The 23893-nt window shown below is 38.3% G+C and overlaps 4 protein-coding genes and 1 pseudogene across 11 annotated transcripts; 2 read left to right on the forward strand and 3 right to left on the reverse strand.

Moving 5' to 3' along the window:
- Nucleotides 1-805: 805 nt before the first annotated feature.
- LOC126585571 (chlorophyll a-b binding protein of LHCII type 1-like) lies at nt 806-1760 on the forward strand. The gene has a single exon (XM_050250013.1). The coding sequence runs from the start codon at nt 874-876 to the stop codon at nt 1669-1671; it is 798 nt and encodes a 265-aa protein (XP_050105970.1). The 5' UTR covers nt 806-873; the 3' UTR covers nt 1672-1760.
- Nucleotides 1761-2311: 551 nt separating this feature from the next.
- On the reverse strand, nt 2312-8654 carry LOC126585553 (probable starch synthase 4, chloroplastic/amyloplastic). Its single transcript, XM_050249989.1, has 16 exons — nt 8400-8654; nt 8034-8265; nt 7895-7943; nt 6464-7562; nt 6299-6350; nt 5945-6067; nt 5796-5871; nt 5519-5703; nt 5237-5431; nt 5071-5142; nt 4199-4408; nt 3936-4061; nt 3367-3516; nt 3219-3280; nt 3046-3121; nt 2312-2852 (listed from the first exon to the last, which is right to left on the reverse strand). Exons 1-16 carry the CDS (start codon nt 8549-8551, stop codon nt 2676-2678), a joined length of 3036 nt encoding a protein of 1011 aa, XP_050105946.1. The 5' UTR covers nt 8552-8654; the 3' UTR covers nt 2312-2675.
- Nucleotides 8655-12530: 3876 nt separating this feature from the next.
- On the forward strand, nt 12531-14258 carry LOC126585576 (UDP-N-acetylglucosamine transferase subunit ALG14-like). 7 transcript variants are annotated; one of them, XR_007610588.1, is made up of 4 exons: nt 12531-13159; nt 13263-13322; nt 13422-13651; nt 13964-14258. XR_007610588.1 is itself a non-coding variant. In XM_050250020.1 (3 exons), exons 1-3 carry the CDS (start codon nt 12722-12724, stop codon nt 13596-13598), a joined length of 675 nt encoding a protein of 224 aa, XP_050105977.1. In that variant the 5' UTR covers nt 12534-12721; the 3' UTR covers nt 13599-14258. The 7 variants fall into 7 exon arrangements, 1 of the variants encoding a protein (XP_050105977.1); XR_007610592.1 differs by having other exon boundaries at nt 13995-14258; XR_007610587.1 differs by having other exon boundaries at nt 12532-13159; nt 13422-13656.
- Nucleotides 14259-16428: 2170 nt separating this feature from the next.
- LOC126585562 (purine permease 21-like) lies at nt 16429-18404 on the reverse strand. 2 transcript variants are annotated; one of them, XM_050250000.1, is made up of 2 exons: nt 18081-18404; nt 16429-17760 (listed from the first exon to the last, which is right to left on the reverse strand). In XM_050250000.1, exons 1-2 carry the CDS (start codon nt 18115-18117, stop codon nt 16619-16621), a joined length of 1179 nt encoding a protein of 392 aa, XP_050105957.1. In that variant the 5' UTR covers nt 18118-18404; the 3' UTR covers nt 16429-16618. The 2 variants fall into 2 exon arrangements, with proteins under 2 accessions (XP_050105957.1, XP_050105958.1); XM_050250001.1 differs by lacking the exon at nt 18081-18404 and adding an exon at nt 17898-18050.
- A 1340-nt stretch (nt 18405-19744) lies between these two features.
- On the reverse strand, nt 19745-23392 carry LOC126584527 (purine permease 21-like; annotated as a pseudogene).
- Nucleotides 23393-23893: the final 501 nt, after the last annotated feature.

Here is a 23893-nt window from a genome sequence, read left to right on the forward strand (position 1 = left end):
AAATAAGTTTTTACTTTGAAATCATGATTCCTGTTTAACAAAAGGCAACATAAAAAATAGTAAATACCATTTAGCAATGAATGTAATTTGGATGTTGACAAACTCAATCCATATATGCAGGAGCACCCTATTCTTCAACATTTGTGACTATAATCATATAATGCATGTATTAACTCCGTGCAAACTAACATGTATGCTTCTGATCTTATTTTTAGGGAGAGATATTTTTTGGGTCGGATAAGATTGAAGAGCTCAAGCCAAATTTCTTGCATCCAAATTATAATCCGGTTCACGTGAAAGTGAGTTTGAGATGTGGACCAAGATCATCCAATATTTTCACAAAGATTTTTTCTTCTCCTCCTGCAGAGATATTTTCCTCACACGCCCTCTGCCTACCACTCGATTGTTCTTTTAACTTTTTTCTGAAGGGTGAAAATTTTACTTCCTAATTACCATATCAACCCTAACATTCGACCGTTGAGAAGGCACTGTCACGACTCCTCTAGGTTGTAACACTCCAACCGATAGAATGCACCCAACGTACCCAGCTTGTAGATTTTTTCAAGATTGTTTTAGAGAGAGAGAGAGAGAGAGAGCTTCCAATATTCTGGTGGCTGAGAGTAATCATGGAGAGCCCACATTGGTTATAGGCCAGGGAAATGAATCTGAGGACGTGGTGGATTAGAGAGACTGACACGTAGGCAAACAAAAACAGAAGAAAAATCTTGGCAGTCCAATGAGATTAAAGCTTTAGATAACATAAGATAAGTGGCTTTGATATCATGCCACTATAAGTACGTACCAAATCGGCCACCATCAATCACTACTCTCATACTTGAACTGTCAATCAAACCTCAATCCTTTCTTTCAACTATGGCTGCTTCCACAATGGCTCTGTCTTCCCCAACCTTCGCCGGCAAAGCCGTGCAACTTTCCCCGGGAGCCACCGAGCTTTTCGGAAATGGAAGAGTCTCCATGAGGAAAACTGCTACCAAAAAAGTCTCCTCTGGCAGCCCATGGTACGGCCCTGACAGAGTCAAGTACTTGGGCCCATTCTCCGGCGAGCCCCCAAGCTACCTCACCGGCGAGTTCCCCGGTGACTACGGCTGGGACACCGCCGGACTCTCAGCTGACCCAGAGACCTTCGCCAAGAACCGTGAGCTCGAAGTGATCCACTCCAGATGGGCCATGCTCGGAGCTCTTGGATGCGTTTTCCCAGAGCTCTTGTCCCGCAACGGTGTCAAGTTCGGCGAAGCCGTGTGGTTCAAGGCCGGAGCCCAGATCTTCAGCGAGGGCGGTCTCGACTACTTGGGAAACCCTAGCTTGGTCCATGCACAGAGCATCTTGGCCATCTGGGCTACCCAAGTGGTGTTGATGGGCGCAGTTGAGGGATACAGAATTGCCGGCGGACCCCTCGGAGAGGTGACCGACCCTCTTTACCCCGGAGGAAGCTTCGACCCGTTGGGCCTTGCCGATGACCCAGAAGCCTTTGCTGAGCTCAAGGTGAAGGAGCTCAAGAATGGAAGGTTGGCCATGTTCTCCATGTTTGGATTCTTTGTCCAGGCCATCGTCACCGGAAAGGGACCATTGGAGAACCTTGCCGACCACCTTGCCGACCCGGTCGCCAACAATGCCTGGAACTATGCCACAAACTTCGTTCCCGGAAAGTGAGAGCTCGGAATTGTTTTGTACTTTTGTTTGTAGTGTTGTCGGTGATGTAAATTTGGTACCAAGTAATGGACAACAATTGATTTGAACTATTTCGATCTTTTCGCTTTTGAACAATCTCTTAATTGGTCGAAATTCGTACCAGAAAACTTTGAAATATTGCCTGCTAGGGCAAAGCAAAACTGAACTGAGAAATGCAACTGGAAGATATGAACTATGACATTACATGGTTCAGATTCACCTAAAACCTTTCCTTCAAAAGACCTCGGTGCAATTTAAGCGAAAATCTACCCCCTAATAACAATCATTTCTAACACAGGCTACAACGTGTGGCAATTGTATTTGATCCACAATTTCTAACACAGGCTATCTTAGACATGTAGGGGGGATGGGAACGATTCGATTTGGGAACGGAAATGCCATATCCATCCTCATAACCATGAAAATTAACCATCCTTACTCCCTAGGTAATAGGCAGGATCCAAATAAATTTGTTCCGAGTCTACGAGCAATGCGAGCTCAGATACTCTGCTTTTAAGAAGAAAATGATACAATAATTAGAAGAATGAACATGATTTTGAATGTTATTTGCTTCATATCTCTTGTATATTTTGCGTGAAGATATTTATGTATTCAATTAATATGCCCGAAAGGTATACGAGTTTTGTAATTAAATTAAGAACCTAGTAATTAGTATACAACTAAACTGGTTTTATGAACAAATAAATGGTGATCGAATGTAAAAGAATGAACAATTGGCCGAAGGCGCATCGATTCTTAAAACCACCTCTGTCGCTTCGAGCATTTAATTTAACATTTGCAGAACTTGAAAACATTCAATCTCAAGCTTCTGGTGTGCTCGCTAGTCAGATAACTTTCGTTCAAAACATGCATCCATATATCGACCTTACCTGTCCGAGCGCCAACTTGCCAGAGACGAAGCCACATTTGTTTCGCTAAATAAAGCACGGATGTGCCTGGCTTACATAGCAAGGCATCATAAAGCTTTAAGCGTGAGCGACAGCCCTTGCTCTGGCCAAAGACTTGGAGTAGAGTTCTTCGTACCGTGATGCAGAAGTATCCCAACTGAAATCTATATTCATGACCTTCTGAACAAGCTGCTGCCAACTATCCGGCTTATTCATGTAGAGGGCGAATGCACGTCCCAAGGCCCCGTTGAATCCCTGTTGGCGTTTCCAAGTCAGGATACAGTAAATCATGGACAAGAAAAACCAGAATAACATACTGGAGTGGAGAAAAATCACAACACGAGGAAAGGATCTACGATCAAATTGCAAGCCTTGAGCACCAATGCCAGATCAAAAACGAAAGAAAAGGAAAGAAAAGGAAAGAAGAATGTATATGGATGGGCTTTACCTGTTCGTTAGGAGTCAAGAATGAATATCCATTCCGAAACTGAAGAGGTACGGTGTCGTCATCAACATCAAAAACACTGCACATTAAGTATTTTAGGAGTTAAGGTTCCTCTAGAAGGAATAACCTAAATCGCTAGTAGAACCGATAAAATAGGTCAGGCAGTGGATACTCACCTATCATTTAGACCACCAGTTTTTCTTACAATGGGTATAGAACCGTATCTCATGGCTATCATCTGCCCAAGAAAAAGCACAAGTTAATCCAGCATGATGTAGCGAGTAGTGTGCTGAAGTTTTGCGCAGGAAAGAGAACAGACTTTACCTGTGTAAGTCCACAAGGCTCAAAGATAGACGGGATGATGAACATATCAGAAGCAGCAAAAATGGCATGGGAAAGAGAATCGTCGTACTTCAATATCAAACGAACATGATCATGATTCTCAAAATGGCTTGCAAGACCCTCAAATTCGCTCTACAATAGCAAACAACACAACAAAAAACCTTTCAGTTATAGATTAGATCATCAGATAATGAAGAGACTACTAAGTATTTACATCTACCGTACGGGAGAATCCAGCGTATTTATAACTTCAATCAATTTGAAACATTTATATCCATTTGTTAATTAAATAAGCATGACAAACAAACTATAAAGAACACGATATTAAATTGGACTTTTCTATCGCATTGGACTTGAACTCAGAATCTTAGCAACATATTGGATTAGAGAATAGGTATTATGTTTGATACTGCTTTCAACTTAGCGATACATTAATATGGTTAGACACAACAGAGATACATTCCCTGCTTGAGCATAAAATAACAGCTTAATTTTCTAACAGTAACGAACGTAGCCAGGATATAATATCAAAACAGAAGATAGAGCAGTGCCTGAATATGATGCACTGGGCTAGAACCCAGAAGTACAAACTGTCCTCCGAGCTCCAATGTTCGATATATTGCATGTCTGATAAGATGTACACCTTTCTGTGGCACCAATCTTGTTATGCAGCCCACCTATTAAAGGATTGATCAAACAATTTCAATTAAGTATTCACTCATCTGGATTACCGAAAATAGAATAATGATGCCATTTTATAGAGTACCAGATATGATTCCAAGTGCAGAGAAAATTTAACAGAAAATGAAATTACCAATGGCCTCTTGACATCTGCCGAAGAAAGCCCCAGAGTTCTTCTTAAAGCTTCCTTATTTTCTGCTTTCCCCTGACGATCATTAGCACTGTACTGTACTTTGAGATACGCATCAGTGGCAGGATTCCATGCATCAGCATCAATACCATTTAGAACTCCATTGAACTTCTTAGAATGAAAATTTAGTGTTGAATGGAGACCGTGTCCTCCCTGTGATCATAAATAAACAACTATTTTTTTACAAACGGAAGTTCAAGAATTCAAAAAATTGGCTAACTACACAAAACTTTTCACCCATAGCATCTTAATCAATTTCAAGGCTGTCTGCCGTAAAGTTATTTTGACCGTCACGAAAGTCCAAAACAGAGACTACGTCTATGATGTATTTTTTACATGAGTAGGGAAGAGATATATTGTTCTCTTTTCTCATCTGTGAAGTGTACTAATGCCCAAAAACAGAATAAAAGTGGGATGTTGAGTAGCCAACATGAAGAACCTTTTGATTAGGAACCACAAAATTTACTAGAGGTCCAACAACTGATGACTTCTATATCAAAGCTCTCTTAGAAAAGCACAATTTTGAAATTTTTTCTTTCATCTGAAGAGGTCAACAACATCTTAACACAAATCCACAAACAAAATCATACACTTAGATGTTGATATTTCTAACGTGTGTGGAATCTGGATTACTATGTATACAAGAGAGACATATTTACACAATTTATGATGGAAACTTACATTTGATGAAAATAATTAGATTCTCCAAAATCAAATGTTAAAAGGAAACAATGCCTATAGGCTGGGTCGGGACAAGAAATTTGAATTTGAATCTGATATCTATAGGAAATTGTTAGTATGAGCAAAAGCCATACCTCAGAAGTCAGCACCTCTTGTGCATAGGTGGGTGATACTGTTGTCACGATATTAGAGAATACAACTGCACCCTTAAAGAGAGAAGTACAAAAATGATAATGGAATCAGAAAAGCTTTTGCCAACTCCCGAAATGCTGGTAATAAATGAATCAACAATTGCTATACCTTAACAGCATTGATCCTATCATGTGCTGAGTTGTCCTGCATTCTATCTGGTCTATTTAGCTGGTGGACATCAAGACCACAAGAAGCCAATTCTGAAGCAGGTGCAATCCCTTGGTATTCAAAGTTGTGGCATGTAAAACATATTCTAGCTGAGTTCAATCCCTTTGGCGCATATAGGTCCCAGTAAAGTGGAGCCTAAGAACAGCAACAAGTTAGGGGGGGGGGGAGAGAGAGAGAGAGAGAGAGCATGGTAAAGGAAAATGAAGGTTTAAGGGTCCATACAACAAAAGCTGTCTGCCAATCATGGCAGTGAATTATGTCTGGTTGCTTGCCAGATTGAAGAAGCAACTCAAGGGCTGCACGACTGAAAAAGGAAAATCGCTTGAAATCATCATGTTCCCCATAAAACTGTCCTCTCCAGAAAAACTTATCAGGATGCAGAGGCTCAATAAAATAAACAGGAAGACCTGCATAATCAACACCAGAGTGAGCATTCAAGACTACAGTAAGAATCCAAGACAATAATATGTCATGCAAACGAAACTTTCAATGTACAAACCTTCAACAGTGCCAACCCAGACTTTATTTTTGAATAGTTGACCGTCAAAGTATGACTCTAACACCAGATCTAGGGCCTGCATGTTAAAGTGTAATGAAACTCAAGTAGAAAATGCATCTTTTCTAAAATTAATTAACTATTCAACGTACCCTTAGGTCAGGAACACGATCGTACTGCATGCAGTCATATTTGGGAAGAACAATTTCCACAAGGTGTCCCTTCTTCTGCAGTGCTTTACCAAGACCAGCCACAACATCCCCCAAACCACCAACCTGTAAAATTAACTAGTTATGTTGATGGTATGTTTATCAAAACAAAATGGAAGATCTTTGAGATGTCCCTATACATTTAGACATGAATATTAAACAGTGTTTAACAAATTCCTGAATCTGAACTACTGTAATAAAAGTAAATATAGCTTAACAAGTAAGAAACCCCGCTCAATTATCTTAATAGAATAAAGCAAAGAAAGATAAAAATTTATAGAGGCAAGCTGAACTCGCCTTAGCAACTGGTGCCATCTCTGCTGCAATATGAACGACATGCAATCCTGGACTAAAAAATCAACAAACTCACAGATTAAATAAAAGCTTAAACACAAAAATCAACAAACTAGCAATATGAACGACATGCAATCCTGCATTCTTCTAATACTAGAAAGTTCATACCTTGTTTGTGATGATATCAGTTTGAGAAATGTAGACACAGGGTCATGCTTGTTCTTTTCCTTGCAGGCCATGTATGAGTCATGAATTCGTCTCTCTCTCTTCCAAACCATTTCTCTCAACACCTGAGCATCATCAATTGATATTTTGTTCTCAAACAACCAACCATCGATCATAAGCAATAAACGACTCCAAAATTCCCATGGCATATCATCCACAGGTTCATCAACTGCCCTTCTCTTGCTTTCTTCTTTTAGAGTATTTAGTGTATCTTGAAATTCCTCCACAGATTCTTGATATAATTGAACATAAGAATGTATCTCTTCGTCAGATCTTTGAAGCCGGTCCTCCATAAGTTTTACTTTCTGTTGCATCAGCTCATTATATCGTTGCATCTTTTCTGATGACTCTCTATAGACATTAGCTGTTTCAAGAGATTCTTCTAATTTATCAACTTTCTTTTGAATCTCTTGGTTCTGCTGTAAAACTACAATAGCTTGATCTGCCTGTTTGGTTGACTTATCTAGCAGTAGCTGCAAATTCTCCACCTTCTCCCATAATCCTTTGCATTCAACTTTAAGATTGGATAGTTTGGACACTTCTTCCTGAGAAACTGACAATTTCGATTCCAACTCTTTCAACGCAGACTCTAAAGTCGACCGTTGATTTTCCAGCATTACCACCCGTTCATCCGTATTCTTCACATAGCTAAGCTCCTCCCTGAGTGCTTCTACATCATTCTTTAGGGATTGATTTTCCAATCTCAATGCATTCAGATTGGCAACAAGAGCATTGATGCTAGTTCTGTATGGTAGAGGAGCTTCTTCGTTAAACAGCTGGTCTTCATTCTCAAAAATCTCCACCTGACCTCTTTCAAAACCACCGTCACCATTGAGATTCAGTTCATTCCGCATCTTATCTAACTGGTTTTCCAAAAGTTCCACCTTTATTTTTTCCTGGGCAGCTACTCTAATCCGCGCATCGGTCTCTGCCAATCTCATCTCCAAAGCATTCATCTGTCCTTGCAATGCCTCCTTCTCACCGAGAATCTTGTCAAGGTCTTCAAGCGCATTAACCCGCGCCCGGTTGAGAAGATGGATATCTAAGGCCACAAAAGAGATATACATGTTTCACAAATCTAATAAATGAGGAATAAACAGTAAGGCCTGTTTGGGACTGCTTATAGGATGCTAAAAGCACTTTTGACCATGTTTGAAAGAAAACTTAGAAACACTTATACATAAATCAAGTGCTTTCTTATCATAAAAGTGGTTTCTTAACTGCTTTCCATAAAGCACTAGAATTTCTAATAGAAAATTCGAAGTTTTCAAATAAAGGTGCTAGAAGTGCTTATGCACGAAAGTGCTTCTTACAAAAGCAGTCCCAAACGGACCATAATTGAAGGCAAATGAACAGGGCAGAGTAATAACCTACTTTTCTCTGCATTTCTAATCATGCCAACCAAATCCTGAGTATTATACGCCTGTAAAGCCAACAAGCAATCAAACTCATAACAATAATTTAATAATTAACACGAACTCTTGAGTGTTGATAAGCAAAGATGAAGAGTTACCGAAGGATTTGCTTGATCAGACGGAGTTAAAGTTGTCAAAATCGAATCGTTTCCATTGGCAGTGGGAGCTTCGTGATCAGATACGCTTTCAATGGGGACGATGACGCCCGCCGAAGAAGCACCGTCAGATTCGGAGTCGTCGTTGCCATTGAACCGGAAATCTGTAGTCGTCGAAGGCTGTTCAACCGAGCCTTTCTTCCTTAGTCTATGCCTCTTATTCACGCAATTGCAACTTCAAAAGTCGAAGTCGAATCAAAATTATCATCAATCACTCGATCAAGCAGATTGAAGTTTGAGAATTTGATCGATAAACGATTTCAGAGAGAAAGAGAGGAGGGAGAGAGAGAGAGAGGAGGGGGAAGGTACCTGAGATTACGGTGCCGGGGCTTGCAGGAAGAAGCAGGAGAGCAGTGAAACGAAAAGCGAGCGTTTGAATATGAGCGGTGGCGGGAGGTGGAGTTGGAGCCGGTACTGCTGAGCCCCTGGGTGACGAACCAGGTCGTTAGTCTGACCGCCATTGATGATCAACTCAAGCTTTCTCTCTCCTCTTTCGGTGGAGAGAGAGAAGAAGAAGAAGTGGTTTCTTTGGCACAACGACTAACAGTCGTTTTATCGTACGACTCGGGGCCGAATATAAGCAGAGGATGTCTCCCGTCCAAGGAAAGTAATCGAATATTCTAACTTTTTTACTTTTCTATTTTTTATTAATCATTCTGTTGGAATTAATAAAAATAAAAATAAAAATTGGATTAGTAAGCGAATGAGGATGCTCTTTGTGAGGATACGAAGATTTTCAAATCATGTCTGTTTATTGTATATTGTATAGTTAATTTTTTTCATGTACTATTTATATTTAATTTTATATAAAAATATTTAAAATAATTTTTATCTACACAAGGTACGATGAGACACAATTTAAATTTTTTTTAAATCCCCGTAAAAAGAATCCGGAAAGCATCATCTTCCTTAGTAAGCAATATTAAGGAGGGTGAGGTGTAGAATGTAGATGGAAACCGAGGTGAGTGAGTCACCTTATCTAAATCGAACGGTGATGGGGGTGTGGGCCAAGGTCCATAACAGGTGGGCCCTTCCACAAAAAATTTCTTATGATAAAAACCTACCACGAAATTTGGAAGTTGGATAATTGAAAGCGAATAAGTTGGGAAGTTCGTTTCTAATGGATGAAGTTCTTAATATATCTTTAGATTTAATAGAAATAAAAAAGATGGCGTTAGTAAAACTGATAATAGTGCAACACATTGTAAGTTTGAAGATTAAATAAATTAATATGAGATTTCAGAACCTCAATGCAAATTTTTTATCTTTATATATCAATAGACAAGATAAAATTGATCAAGCTTTTGTAATGGTCAAATTACCTTTCTCTCATTAGAATTAAAAATAATAATAATAATAATCACCAAAAACCACACACACAGTGAAATTGTGGTCGGTTACGTTCATTATTTTCTAAATATATTTTAATAAAATTAGTAATATTAAAAAACAATAAAAGAGTAAAAAAAAAAACAATTACCACGTAGGAGTGTGACAGGAGACTAGTCTATATATAAAGTTAGCATTTTTTTTGTATCTCCTATAAGAGCAGCTCCACCAGAGCTGATAGCCATGTGGACAGGGGACCAATTCAACCCAATCCCTTCCCTTCCTTGCTCCAGCCTATGAGGGCGATTGGGCTAAGGGGGCTCGTGTGAGAGGGGAGGTAGGAGTCCAAAGCCTGAGCGCTTGAGGCCTGTCTGATGCAAAGATGACGTCAAGCACGTTATAAATTTTTTTTGCATAAGGCGCGTGCATCACATGTGCGCGTGGGGGCGCGTCACCGACTAGATTTCAATCAGTGGGACCCGCAGTTTGAATTCTGAAACGTTACTTTTATGGGTGCCACGTGGCAACCTCAAGGCTGTTGGATTTCAATAGATACTTTTTTTGGACCATTGGATTTCCAATGGTAAAAAAAAATATTCAAACCTCCCCCAACGACTAGATGATATGGCACAATCTCAGTTGTTGGATTTCAGCTCAACGGTCCACGTTATTTGCCTTTAAAAATTTCAAAAAAAAAATCAGATATATTACCGTTGTGCCACGTGGCACAATCTGGAAGGTTGGATTTCAATTTTTCTTTAATCCAACAACATAAATTAATTAAGTTAATAAAAAATGTAAAAAGTTATTTTTTATTATTTTATAAAATAAAAAAATACTAATATTTTATTGTCTATTGCCATGACTATTTAGTTTAGAGGTGGAGATGCAAAAGATAATTATTGTTCATTAAAAGTAATTACTATTCACTGGAAGGGATTCAATAGGCAGTTGCCCTCAGGGCCTTCCAACACTAGAAGTTCTCTAAGTAAAGTTAGCACCTTAAAATAATAAATTTTTCTATATCTATACAAAGAATGTCTCTCTCTAATTAGAATGTTAAAATAAAAGTATTAATTTAAAAAATTACTTAAAGATTCTGAAAAATAAAAGATTCCAACATAGTGGGCATTATTTCTTTGAAATTTAAAATAACTATGAAATCAATATTTTAAATAAATTACAAAATAAATTTGAAAAACTCAATTATCACATAAGTTAGGGCTGGTTTGGTATTGCTGTGCTTTGAAAAAAAACTGCTGTGAGAATAAGCGGCTGTGCTGTGAGAATAAGCGGCTGTGAAATAAAGCCAGTAGAGTGTTTGGTAAACTTTTTTGTGAAAGTGCTTTTGGAAAAAAAAGCATGATGATAGTGTGTCTTTTCATTAAAGGAGCACTGTAGCTCCGTGTGCTTTGAAAAAACTGGCTTTTTTTCAAAGCAGCAAATAACAGCTTCAGCTTTTCCTTTGATTTTCAGCTTATTCTCACAGCAGCTTCCAAAATAAGCCCTTTTTTTTCAGTTTACCAAACACAAAAATGACCCTCAGCTTTTTTTTACAGTGGCTTTTTTTAAAATCACCTCAATCCCAAACGGGGCCTTAATCGGTGACAAGAGGCTAGTTTTATATACACCATATATTAACAATAATCATAACTCAAACTTTTATTCACGATTTAACTCAAATTTATGAAATTTAAGTTGACCACTTTTTTTATATTTTATTTTTTTGCACAAAATTTATGTTGATTATTACGATTGGGAAATTGTTACTCTTTCCACAAGCTGTGATCAGCAAAGCCACTGACACTCCTGATGAACAAATCCACCAATTACCCATCTTTTTCTTTGCGCTTCTGCTCCTCCCCCTGCCGTTCCGCCGTCCAATCTCCGCCTGTTCAGCCGTCGCAGGACCTCGCCGCCTTCATAGCCTTCCTGCAACACGCGCCCGACCCCACAAAACACACACTCTGAAACACTGTTCACTGCGCGCTTCCTGTTTTACCCCTGCCAAGTTTGCATTATTACATTTCTTCTTGCCTCCAAGCAGGCAGCCACTTTGCTCCGGATCTTTCACATTGAAATTCCTCTCCTTCTACCTTTGCATGTTGAATTTCACATCAACAACATCTCCCTATAAGCTAGGAGCTTTGTTCTGTAAAAGTTCTAGTGAATGACAATGAGTGTTTGATATTACTTGAATGACAAGTAACTTGTTTACCGGTTATTTGTTATAAAAGTGATATAGTTGATCTCCAACTCATAAGGATTATGGAGTCTGATATTCATGCAGCTAACTTGATCAAATCCTGATAAGGGTTTAATGCAAAGATATTGAATCATGATAGGACTCTTTCATCATTTAGATGATAAGGGTATGCGACCGTTGATAGGCCGATGACGTAACCCTAACTGATATATATAAATATATGAAGTTGTAGTCCGTGCTCCCATACGTGAAAAACCCTAAATATTGCTTAAACCTATTCACACAGTAAGGGAGCTATTGAGTAGTGGGAGTAGAAGACTGACTTGCGTTACAATCATGGCATCAAATACAAGTAGGTGTTCCTGCAATTAATTTTTGATATACACTACTATATATTCTGTATGAGTTAGTTGTATTGTAACCCTAGTACCTAGTTGTTGTAGTTTGGCTTATGAGTTTTATAGAACTGCTTACATGTTTGGCTTCAAGCTTTCCGACGGTAATTGGACGATTCCTCCAACGCCCGCCATCAAGGTTAGTCTCAAACTATTCCTACCTTATTGACCTTTTGCATCTCAAAATATGCTTCAAATTTGTGATTTAATATAATTGGGCTTTAGTCTAATCCAATTTAACGATAAGAAATTCCGGCTGGGGATGGGACTGCAATTTCATCTGCTCCAAACAAATAGATTCCTTTTAATCTGAATTTAGAAAATTATATTCGAATTTTTTTTATATATGTGAGCTGCTTTTCTAGGTTTTTGTCTTAAAGAGTTCATCTTGATCATACACACGAGTCTGACATTATCAAGTAAGATGCCCGAGTCCTCTTGCATTCATATAATTACATTTGTGAGCTGCTTTTCTGGGTTTTTGTGACATATGAAGCAGGCTCTTGTATATTACACTAAAATAAAATTGTCTCTTTTTCTATTTTCCCTTAAAAAAATGGAAGGTAGAAAAAAATAATATATATTTTGAGGGGAATAAACCGAAAATTCCCTTTGTTTCTTCATTTTCATCTGAGAGTCGCTTTCATTTTCCCAAAAGTCCTCACCTTTGCCGGAAACAAAAGCCTTTCGATTCCCCAATCATGGGCTGTGCCGTTGCAATCACTCTTCTGATCGCCGCCGCAACGCTGATCGTCACTCGCCTGCTCTACGTATTGCACTTAACCGGCAAACCCCACAAACCCCCCAAACCCAGCAGCTCGAAAGGCTCAGCTCCCCAACCCCTCAGCACCCTAATCGTCTTGGGCTCTGGAGGCCACACGGCGGAGATGATCAACCTCTTGTCCGTCCTTCAAAGAGACAGATTTGCCCCTAGGTTCTACATCGCCGCCGCCACTGATAACATGAGCCTCCAGAAAGCTCGCCTGCTGGAAGAGAACGCCGATGAGAGTTCGAGCTCGCAGTTCATGCAGATCTACCGTAGTAGGGAAGTGGGTCAGTCTTATTTCACCTCTGTTTTGACCACTTTGATTGCTTTGGCTCATGGGCTCTGGCTAATGATCAGAATCCGACCCCAAGTGGTAATCTTTTCGCCTTTACGGATTTTCGCATTTTCGCAATTTTTTCAGTTGATTTAGACATTGGAGATTAAATTGTCGATGATCAGTGCTGTTGGTTTCGCAGATTCTGTGCAATGGGCCTGGGACTTGTGTGCCACTTTGTGTAATTGCATTCATATTCAAGGTTTGGATTGACCATTTTGAATCTGTTGTCATTTTTCTTTGTTAAGTCTTTTACCATTTTGTTCTGTTATGAATTTCGGGACCTTTTCGATATGTGCAGGTTGTGGGGATTCGATGGTCGTCTGTGTTTTATGTTGAGAGTATAGCAAGAGTGCAGAGGCTCTCCCTGAGCGGCTTGCTTCTTTACAAGTTAAGGATAGCGGATCAATTCTTTGTCCAGTGGCCTCAGCTACAGAAGAAATATCCCCGAGCTCACTATGTTGGTTGTCTCATGTAGTTGATCCGATTCTGCTACTGCTATACATGCTCTAACGTCCAACTTTTCGCAATGTAATGTGCGTTTCTCAAGGTTTTAACTTCTACAGTTTATTTTGTTTCGTCGACCATAGTTGCCAACATTTTAGCTTCTTGCTAATTGAAGAAGAGACTGATATCATTGCATTGATGAGGAAAGTGTAAAGATTGTCGAAATTTATAGTACTTTTTAGGGCATACCTGATCAAAAGTTAAGCATTACTGGGTTCAACTTGTAATCTTGTATGTTAGATAATTTAACAGTGATCGCATTCTGGTTTATCGAAACTAGGCTTTGTATCTTTACCTTTTAATTTCTCTATCCTTCTTCTTATGTTATCGTTGAAGAATATTAATTACAGCTAGAACTGGAATGAAGGGCAAGCCGGAAGCACTCATGACATTGGAGAATAAAGAATGACACCTCAAAAATCAATCCAATGAATAGCATAGAGATGGTGATGCGCACCCACCAGGTAAAATCTCTGGGCTGAGAAATTGCTGCTTGTTGGGAGATTTTCTTAAACTCAAGTGTATTATCTTCTTCAGCTTCTTCAGCTGGTATGAAACACATATTTGGATTACCATGGAGGTAGCTTCATCTATGATTTAGTTCATCAGTAAAATCACAAATTTTCTTTTAGTAGCATACGAATATAATCGATCTGTCAACTATTCGGTGTTTTTTCTTCGTTTCTTTTCAACATAATGTGCTGTTTACAATTTCTGTTACATGCAATCTATCATTTAATGTATGAGATATTATCTAGCCGTTCAGGTTCCTCCATTGCAGATATATGCTGTAATTCTACTGCTTCAGAGTTAATACACCGGAAGTTTCCGATTTTATGCAGAGAAGCCATATAAAAACATGAAAACTATAAAATCTTTGTGCACATATAGAAATCGACTTACCTATGATGTGGGGTTGTTACCTTTCATCAGGACAATTGGAAAGCTTGTAATTCTGTTCTTTTGCATATAAAACTAGAGATGATCTACAAACCAGTGTTCTAAAAAAGGGCTTAGGCGGTGGCGACCCGAGGTGTTTTCTTGCAAATCGGTTGGAAAAATCGGTTGGGCTCTAGGCGGGCTAGGAGGTTTTTTTTTTTATTTTGAAATTAAAAAAAAATTGTATTGTACATGTGTCATCCTTCAATACTCCTCACTATGGTTATGTGGTATATATGCTTAATGTGTTTTTAAAATTTGGACTTGTTGGATACTCTTTTTGTATTTTATCATTTCTTTATTGGAAAATTAGAATCCTCTACCGTTTTTTATATCATTTAGATTAAATATATGTGCCTTTTTAAAATTTGATTAAAGTGCTTTGACCAATAGTCACCTCTATTTTTTAAAATTAAAATAATTTTTGAATTTATCATTTTATCTGCACGATGCACTTTTCCTTATTTAGTGGAAATATTAGTAATTAAACTATATTTTCTCTTCTTCTAAATATGTTTTTTCGATCACAGTTTTTATTTGTTATGCTAACATTTAATATTATTTCTTTTTTCAAATGGTTTTTTGGTTTTCAAATAGTTGGTGATCAACATAAAAGCTTTGTGTAATTTTTTCAATTTTTTTTGTGAAATTAAATTTTTTTGCTGTTTTTTTTAAGGGGCTTTAGATCCATGTCCAAAAACATAAATGGTTTTTAGGAGTGAGTCCAGTTATCTAATTACATGTTTTTATTTCTTTTATACTCATTTTATATTGTTGTTTAAAAATATTAAAATCAATTAAAATATTCTAATATTATGCATTTTTCAACTCTAAAAAATATAATTAATATCTTATAATAAAAAAACTAATATACTAACATAAATCTATCTGTAAAACATTCTACCCTAACTCAAGTAACAAATATATGAATGAATATTATACCTATAAGCAAGATATGAAACCTAACTAAAAGGTAGAAAAAACATAGATACCTACAAGCAAGACACATTAATCTTAATTTATTTTAAAAAATCTATCATATAGGTAGATAAATTAATTAACCTGTGATATAGGTTGATTATAAAAATTAAAAATAAAATCTATGAATGAGGTTTAAAGCAAGAGGAAAAACAAAAAAGAACAAAAAATAAATAAAAATAATAATCAAAGAGATAATTAGGAAGAAATTTGATTTTTGTAATAAATCTTATCATTAAAGAGATAATTATTGATAATAAAAATAATTAAATTTAAGGAATTGGACTATTCCTACTATTTGCTCAAAAAATTGGACTTATATAAATATAGTTGTTGACGAATTACTATTAGGTACAATACATTACGTATATATTATCTGCGGGTATGTTTGAATTTAAAAAAAAAATCATTAATTGGTACGTTTATTTGCAATTTTGGTACGTTTGATTTGATACATATTGTTAATATTGGTACATTATTTTTATTTTGGTACGTTTTATTTTGTACACATTGTGTATTGGTACGTTTATATTATTCTCAATCCTATTTTCTCTTAACATACTACAAGAAAAACTTATTTCGGTACGTTTGATTTTGGGGGATTTAAAAATATTTTAAACTATTTTGGAAAGAAAATATCTTAAATTGTAGATAATTATTGCTAAATTGTAGCATTTGAAAATAAATTGAACTTAACCAACTTTTTATGTATTTATTTATTTTACAATTATCTCTAACAGATGAGAGTGTAATCAAAATGCTAGATTATAGGAAATCTGATACAATATAATGTGCTATAGCACCAAAATTATGACAAAAACAAGTTTAATCAAATCACTAAAAGGCACGAATGTTTGATCTAGAAAATTCAAAACTGAGGCGTCTATATCGAAAGATCCCTTCTTTATTATCTTATATATGGATTTCATGTAAGTGTTAATATGCATATATTTGCAAGATATACAAGAAATTTAACTAAATCCGCCTAGACCCCGCTAGCCGCCTAAGCACTAGCCCGCCGCCCGACTAATGCCTAGCGTTTTTCAGAACCTTGCTACAAACAGATCTCTTTTTTCAATCATTTAAAGCTTTCGGAACTTCAACGTTCCTGGAATTTCTATTCTCCGCCTTGGACTTACGATCTTCGATGTAGTGATGATACGCGTAGGAAACAAATCCCCAAATACCCAAAACCATGGCTATTCCCTTAATTCCACTCATTTTTTCATGGAAGAAGATCACAGCTAAAACTGGAACAGCAGGCAAACCCAAAGCACTTATGGAATTGGAGAAGAGGGAAGAGGCCTCCAAAATCAAGCCTACCGTTCCAACTGAAAAAAGCTGCCATGTTATTGCTGTCCAAGTCACATTCATCACATAGGATATCTTCCCTAATTTATACCCCTCCATCTCACCCTTCAAATGCTTCCACTCTCCGCTAGCAAAAAGTCCGACCGCGGTAACACAGGTTGCGACCATATTTTCACACACTATCAGGTCCATGACCGCTCTAAACGTCCCCTGTTTTATAACCCTTCTGAAGGCAAGCTGAGTTAGGGAAAGCAATAATCCGGCTCCGGCTGATGCCCCTAAGGTACATATGAACCCAATTGCATACTTTGCCTTCAATCCTCCACTTGGATCATCGTCTCCAGAGTCGTCTTCACCTTGGAACACAAGGAGGGTGGAGGAGATGGTGAGGAGAACTAGAGAATTGACAATGTAAGAAGTGAACTTTTGCGCGTTGAGGAAGAAGGAGAAAAACGCGTTGAAGGCCAATTGAGATGCACAAATGAGGGTAAAAGTAGATACAGGAAGGTAAGATAGTCCTACGGAATACAAGTAGCAGTCTAGGGCTATTAGGATGCCAAGAGAGACATATACTGATGCGAGAATTTTGGTAGACGGTGATTTTGATGGGATAGGACTATCTTTTGGGATTGGATTATTTCTGCTTGCTGGGATGCAATAGTAGGGAAGCATGATTGGAAAGCCACAAAGTTGTACTACTGTTGCCATCCATTTACTTTTGGCGCCTTTGTCATAGTACTGTCTTCCCAAGAATGTTGCAATTGACTGGCCGGCAATGACAAGGAACGAGTAAATGGCGATTCTAATCCACCAGTTGACACTTCTGCGCTGCGGTAGCAGTGATCGGTCGGAGACATGTGTAGGCCCTGATAAGTTTGCTTCACTTTCTCCATTTCCTTCCTTAACTATAAGAACAGAGACAAAGGATCAGTATTGAAACTTATGATAATAACAAGGTTGGGATTTTGTAGAATTCTCCCCCCATAGCCACCCCAACTTGTAATTTTTATGACTCATAAATTACAATAAGAATATAACTCACTTCTCATAATTTGATTCGCTTAACACATATCATTTGAAAGTTCTAGATAGACTGGCCCATAGTGTTGTCCAGGTAAATGAACAACTGGATATGCGGCCAAGAATTCCGGTGCATACTGAATAAACTTTATATCAGTTGCTTTATATACTCAGAAAAGATCATATTGAATAGAAGTAGACTTACCCCCGATGCTGAGTTGAAGTTCTTGAGCTTCTCCCATGTCAAAGATGAAAATACTCACAATTGAGGGGGTAGGGAGAGAGAGAGAGAGAGAGAGAGAGAGAGAGAGAGAGAGAGAGAAGTCACTCACATAAGTTTAGTAAATGACATGCATGCAATTTCGGAATAGATATTTCCAACTGAAAGTTATAATAGCTAGCTTGTATTATTGTTGCTTATTTATATTTTTTGTATCCTCAGAAACTGCAAGTTACAGACAGTATCATCACATTCATGAATAATATACGGACCAAACTGGATCATTCGTTTTTGTTTGATACACGACTCTACCTCTTTTCAGACGGTTGATATTATCGAAGAAACAAGATATTGATACTTCCCTTTTTCGGCCCCGCAACGCGTACGTATATTATGAACACTCCTTATACAGTATAGCATACGTGGTAAATAGCGGTGGCCTAAAGTTTTCAGTTTCAAAGATATATAGTAGTATTTACTTACTTGAAACGAAGAATCATCAAACATATATACTCCTTCTGAAAGAACTATGAGAATATCAACCTCCAAAGTTGGCCTCTTCTAGGCAGTAGACTAGTAGTTGATCATGTTCTGAGCTTCATTTTTCGGAATAGGATCCTCTCGTAGGGATTTGGATGATCAATTAATCATGTCCGTTCATCATATATCGTACGGTTATAAATCATTTTAATTTTTAATTTAAAATTAAATATAAATAGTATTTAACAAAAACTGATCGCACGATGTACGACAAATGAATACGATTGATTGATTCCAGGATCTCTACAAAAAGAATCCAAAGAGGATCCTTGTCCTCACTTTTCCAACTAAGAATCATCAAAGATTCAAATGTAAATCCTCCTTCCGAAAGCGCTAAAAGAATATCAACCTCCAAATTTGGCCTCTTGTAGGTAGTGGACTGGTAGTTGATCATGTTCTGAGCTTCACCTCTCCAACTCAAGAAAAATCACTCATTAAATTTCAAGACAACAGCTTGTAGACTTCTAGGGTTCCTACTATATGTCAAATCTTGATTATTGCAGTGAATGATAAATCACAAAAGAAATCTGCTAATCTTTGCTTCCAGCAAGTGCAATATTTTTTTATTATATACATTGGAGATAATTCAACTGTAATCAGAGTCTTGCCTTAATGCAAACAAAGAATCATGTCAGAAGATTATTTATATTTTGTAAGTGTGGTTGTTCATGATTGTGCTTATTCTCTATTTGTACGTATCAAATAATTTACAAATGTGGTATAAAAATAATAATCTTCCTACTGTAAGAAAAAAAATTTATATAAAACTAGCAAAGTGACTCAGTTGTTTCTCAATATTTATTTATTTTTATACGTGCAAATTGACTTTCTACCCAGAAGAATAATAATAAATAAATAACATCGTGATATTCATTATTATATGAACAGTGTCAAGTCAACATCATGCCCTAGCCAACCTTATCCAATAATTGATGAAATTTCAACTGAGATGGCTACGATTGTTTGTAGTCATGGGTCCATGGCTTACTAGTTCATCAACTACTAGCTACCAGCACAAAACATCATAATTATATCATAGACATCACAATAGTAGTGAGTTAAAGTCAGTTTGACAGATTTTACAACCATACAACAACATACGACGCGTATTACATACATACAAATCTTAGATTAAGTAAGATTCTATATCATTATATTTGTTTAGGTCTTGAAATGCAAAAGCAAAATCCCTTCAACTATTTCCATTTTTGTTCTCTATCTTGGACTTAGGATCATCAAGGTAGTGCTGGTAAACATATGAAATTAATCCCCAAATGGCCAAAAACAAGGCCATTGCCTTAATCCCGTCCATTTTGTCATGGAAGAAAATCACAGCTACAACTGGAACAACCGGCAAACCCACAACATTAATGGCATTGGAGAAGAGAGAAGATGCCTCAAAAACAAGTTCATGACATATGATACCTTCCCTAATTCGTACCCCTCCATCTTGTTCCTCAAACCCTTCCACTCTCCGCTACCGTAAAGTCCCACCAAGACGGCGCAGGTAACAACAAGAGACTGATATTGTAAAACCCCTCCCCAAATTCTTCGTAATTTTGTACCAAATATTGATGAAATGACAATTTTACCCCCATAATCCTACCCTATCTGGATCCCTTTTCAGATTTCTCTCATCTCTTCATCTGCCACATGGCAGCCCACTAACTCATCCCTATCTCTCTCTCTCTCTCTCTCATTCCCCCGAGTCAACACTCTCCTTTCTCTCTCTCAACTCAACTCTATCTCTCTCACACACTCACACTCTCTCGAACCTTTTCCCTCTCATTTTCCCGGCAACACCCAACCACCCAACGACCTCACCATAACCACCAGCCTCCCGAGGACCTTCCCTCCCTCTCCATCATCTCTGTGAAGCTCCGGGGCACCCAGAGGACACCCAACCCAGGTCCAACGAGCCTGTGAGTCTTGAGCAAAGATCCGAACACCATTCGATGTTATCAAGGTACGAAATTCTTTCCCCTCGTCCATACCTTCTTTTTGGTAGTTAGATTGTAGGGTTTAGTGGTCAAACGATGATGACTGGAGCTCGAGAGGCTTTGGCTTTCTTCCCCGGCAAGAAACGGGCCGGCTAGACCTAACCCATGGAGCCCAAACCCTTTGAAAGCCGAAAACCAAAACCCTTGTTAGTTTAGGCCTTTGGGCTGTATAGGACTCGGGCCTTAGGACCGTTAACCCCAAATCCAAACCCATTGAGTTTTTATTTATTTTATTTATTTTCGTTGTAAAAACCCAAAGGCAATTGAGCCGGGCTTTCAAGCCCAAGCCCCTTATATGCAACCCATGGCCCTTGGCCCGTTGAACCCAAAACCCTTTTCCCTTGGGCCGGGTTACTAGCCTACTGACCCGAAGCCCAAGCCCACTGAACCCAAGCCCAAACCTATTGGACCCAAGCCCAAGAACCCAGGCCCAAATCCGGTCCAACCTAGTAGCCTAGCCGCGCGTGGAGCACATGCGCCACTGTCTACGGTTGCTCCGGCGACTTTTCCAGTGACCCACGGCGGCCCGTGGCCGTTGGAGCCGCCACCTTGCGGCGGCGCGTCGGGGTACCCGAGGTCCCCCTTTATGTTTTCCAACGTCTTGAATCCTTTTATGATGTTCATTTTTCGAAATTCAATTGTTTGAGTATAGTTTTATTAATTGAACCCTTCATGTGCTTAGGTGCAATTATTAGCGGCGTTTCCGTCCTTCCTATTTTGTACGGCTCTTCGACGACGGAGTATCTGTGAGTGGACCCCTTCTAAAATGCATGTTTTAATAGTAGAAATGCATACATGAAAATCATGATTTAATGGTTACGGTTATGAAACGTTTTATAAGTAAATTGGATTTACATTATATGATTATCATGCTTACTGAGAATATTTTGGAATACCATACTTTATCGAAATTATGTTCTTTGTAGTATATATGATGGATGACTATATACTATTTATGAACATGTTTTTACACTTCTTTGTAATATATATCATGGATGACTATATGCTATGAAGATGTTTTGAGTTATATGTACCTATGTTTGGAAAGACTATGTTCAATGATTTTGTGCGTATCTAGTGGTCACTATTCTACCTACGGGCGAGGGAGATATATGTAGATGGCTTCGGGCCGAGAGATACGTACTGGCTTCGGGCCGAGAGATACGTACTGGCTTCGGGCCGAAAGATACTAATATTGATACCATTAGTTAGCACATTACATACAAGATATGTTTCATGAAAGGTTTTATGGCATGCTAAGGTTTTCAGAAAACCTATTACATATTATGCTATTGAGTTTTCATAAAACTTTGGGGGTTAGTACGTTGATAACTGTTTCAGTATTATATATATATATATATATATATATATATATATATAACTTGGTCCACTCATATTTGTTTTGCGCCCCCTCAGGACATAAGAACAAGGCGTACAATTCGAGCTACGAGGCATTCCCCTACCAGTGATATCGTGCCATCATCTCTGCTTTGACATCATTGTAATAGCATCTTCCGTTGTATTTTGAATTAGATGTATGCTCTGAACATGTTATGCACTATCACTATCTTCACGCAGAAATGAATAGTCACTTCTTAGTTCGAACGAAATTTATACGCATGATTTACATGTTCTCAACATATGCATTCATTAAATGATTTGTGTCACCCTTGAATGTCGGCCAGCACGTGGCCATCCCGATGTCCCTTGGACATTGGGATCGGGGCGTGTCAGATATACACTATCATATCCATGACCACTCTAAATGTTTCCCTCCTTATAACTTTTCTGAAGACGAGCTGCGATAGAGAAAGCGTTAATGAGCATTCAGCTGATGCGCCAAGGGTACATATGAATCCGTTTGGATACTTTGCTTTTGATCCTCCACTTGAATCGTCTGTAGAGTCACCTTGGAGCACGAGGAGGGTTGAGGAGATGGTGAGGAGGACTAGGGCATTGACAATGTAAGGGGTGAACTTTTACGAGTTAAGGAAGAAGGAGAATAGCGCGTTGAATGCCAATTGGGATGCGCAAATGAGGGAATAAGTAGAGACGGGAAGGTAAGATAATCCAACCGAGTGCAATAAGCAGCGCAAGGCTATTTGAAGGTCAAGAGAGACATAAATTGATGCAAGGATTAAAGTCGAGGGTTCTTTTGATTCGGTAGTAGTACTAGTATTAATGTTTGTGGTTGGATATTTTCTTTTTGTTGGGAAGAAATAAGACGGAAGGAGGATAGGGAAGCCAGCAAGTTGTACTAGGGCTCCCAGCCATTTGCTTTTGCCACCTTTGTCGTAGTATAATCTTGCCATCAGTCATTGCAGCTGATTGGCCGGCAATGACAAAGAGCGTATAAATGGCCATTCTAAGCCACCAGTTGAAGGTTCTACGCACGGGAAGCAGTGATTGTTCGTGAACATCTGTGCACCCTGAGGAGTTTGCTTCATTTGGGTCAACTGATAAATAGAAGAAAAAGATAAGGATCAGTATTTGATCAAATGTCTGTTTTTTGTTCTACTCAATGCGTTAACACTTCGGCACAGCCAGTAACTGTAAATTCACGGAATTATGAATGTCAGTAGTAAGATCGCGTACAATTAAACTCATTCTCTATACACGTATACATTGATTAATACCCTTTTGCAATAGCAAGGTATTATTCCCGAATTCCGCTGTATATGCACTTAAAAGTTAGAAGAAGAAAAAAAAAATCATACCTGCAATATTGTTGAGTTGCACATCTTGAGGTTCTCCCATGCCAGAGGTGAAGAAACTCTCTCAAATGAATGAGAGAGAGAGAGAGAGAGAGAGAGAGAGAGCTTATTTGAGCTGATCAGATGAAAACTTGGCCACGTAATTTTACGTAAATGTGGAGTGGGTTGTGCGTCATGTAACACGGCAATGAAGAAAAAGCAAGTAGGAAAAGCATGCAACCCAGAAGTAGGAGTGGATTCGTCGGGTTTCTCCAACTGACACTTTTGAATCTGTTGTCATTTTTCTTTGTTAGGCCTTTTGCCATTTTGTATGCTGTTATGAATTTCGGGATATTTTCAATTCGTGAGGTGATATTGGAAATGTGCAGGTTGTGGGGATTAGATGGTCGTCTGTGTTCCATGTTGAGAAAATAGCAAGAGTGCAGAGGCTCTCCGTGAGCGCCTTGCTTCTTTACAAGTTACAGATAGCGGATTAATTCTCTGTCCAATGGCCTCAGCTACAGAAGAAATATCCCCGAGCTCACTATGTTGGTTGTCTCATGTA

The sequence above is a fragment of the Malus sylvestris genome, chromosome 10 (assembly GCF_916048215.2).
Source record: "Malus sylvestris chromosome 10, drMalSylv7.2, whole genome shotgun sequence".
Taxonomy (NCBI): domain Eukaryota; kingdom Viridiplantae; phylum Streptophyta; class Magnoliopsida; order Rosales; family Rosaceae; genus Malus; species Malus sylvestris.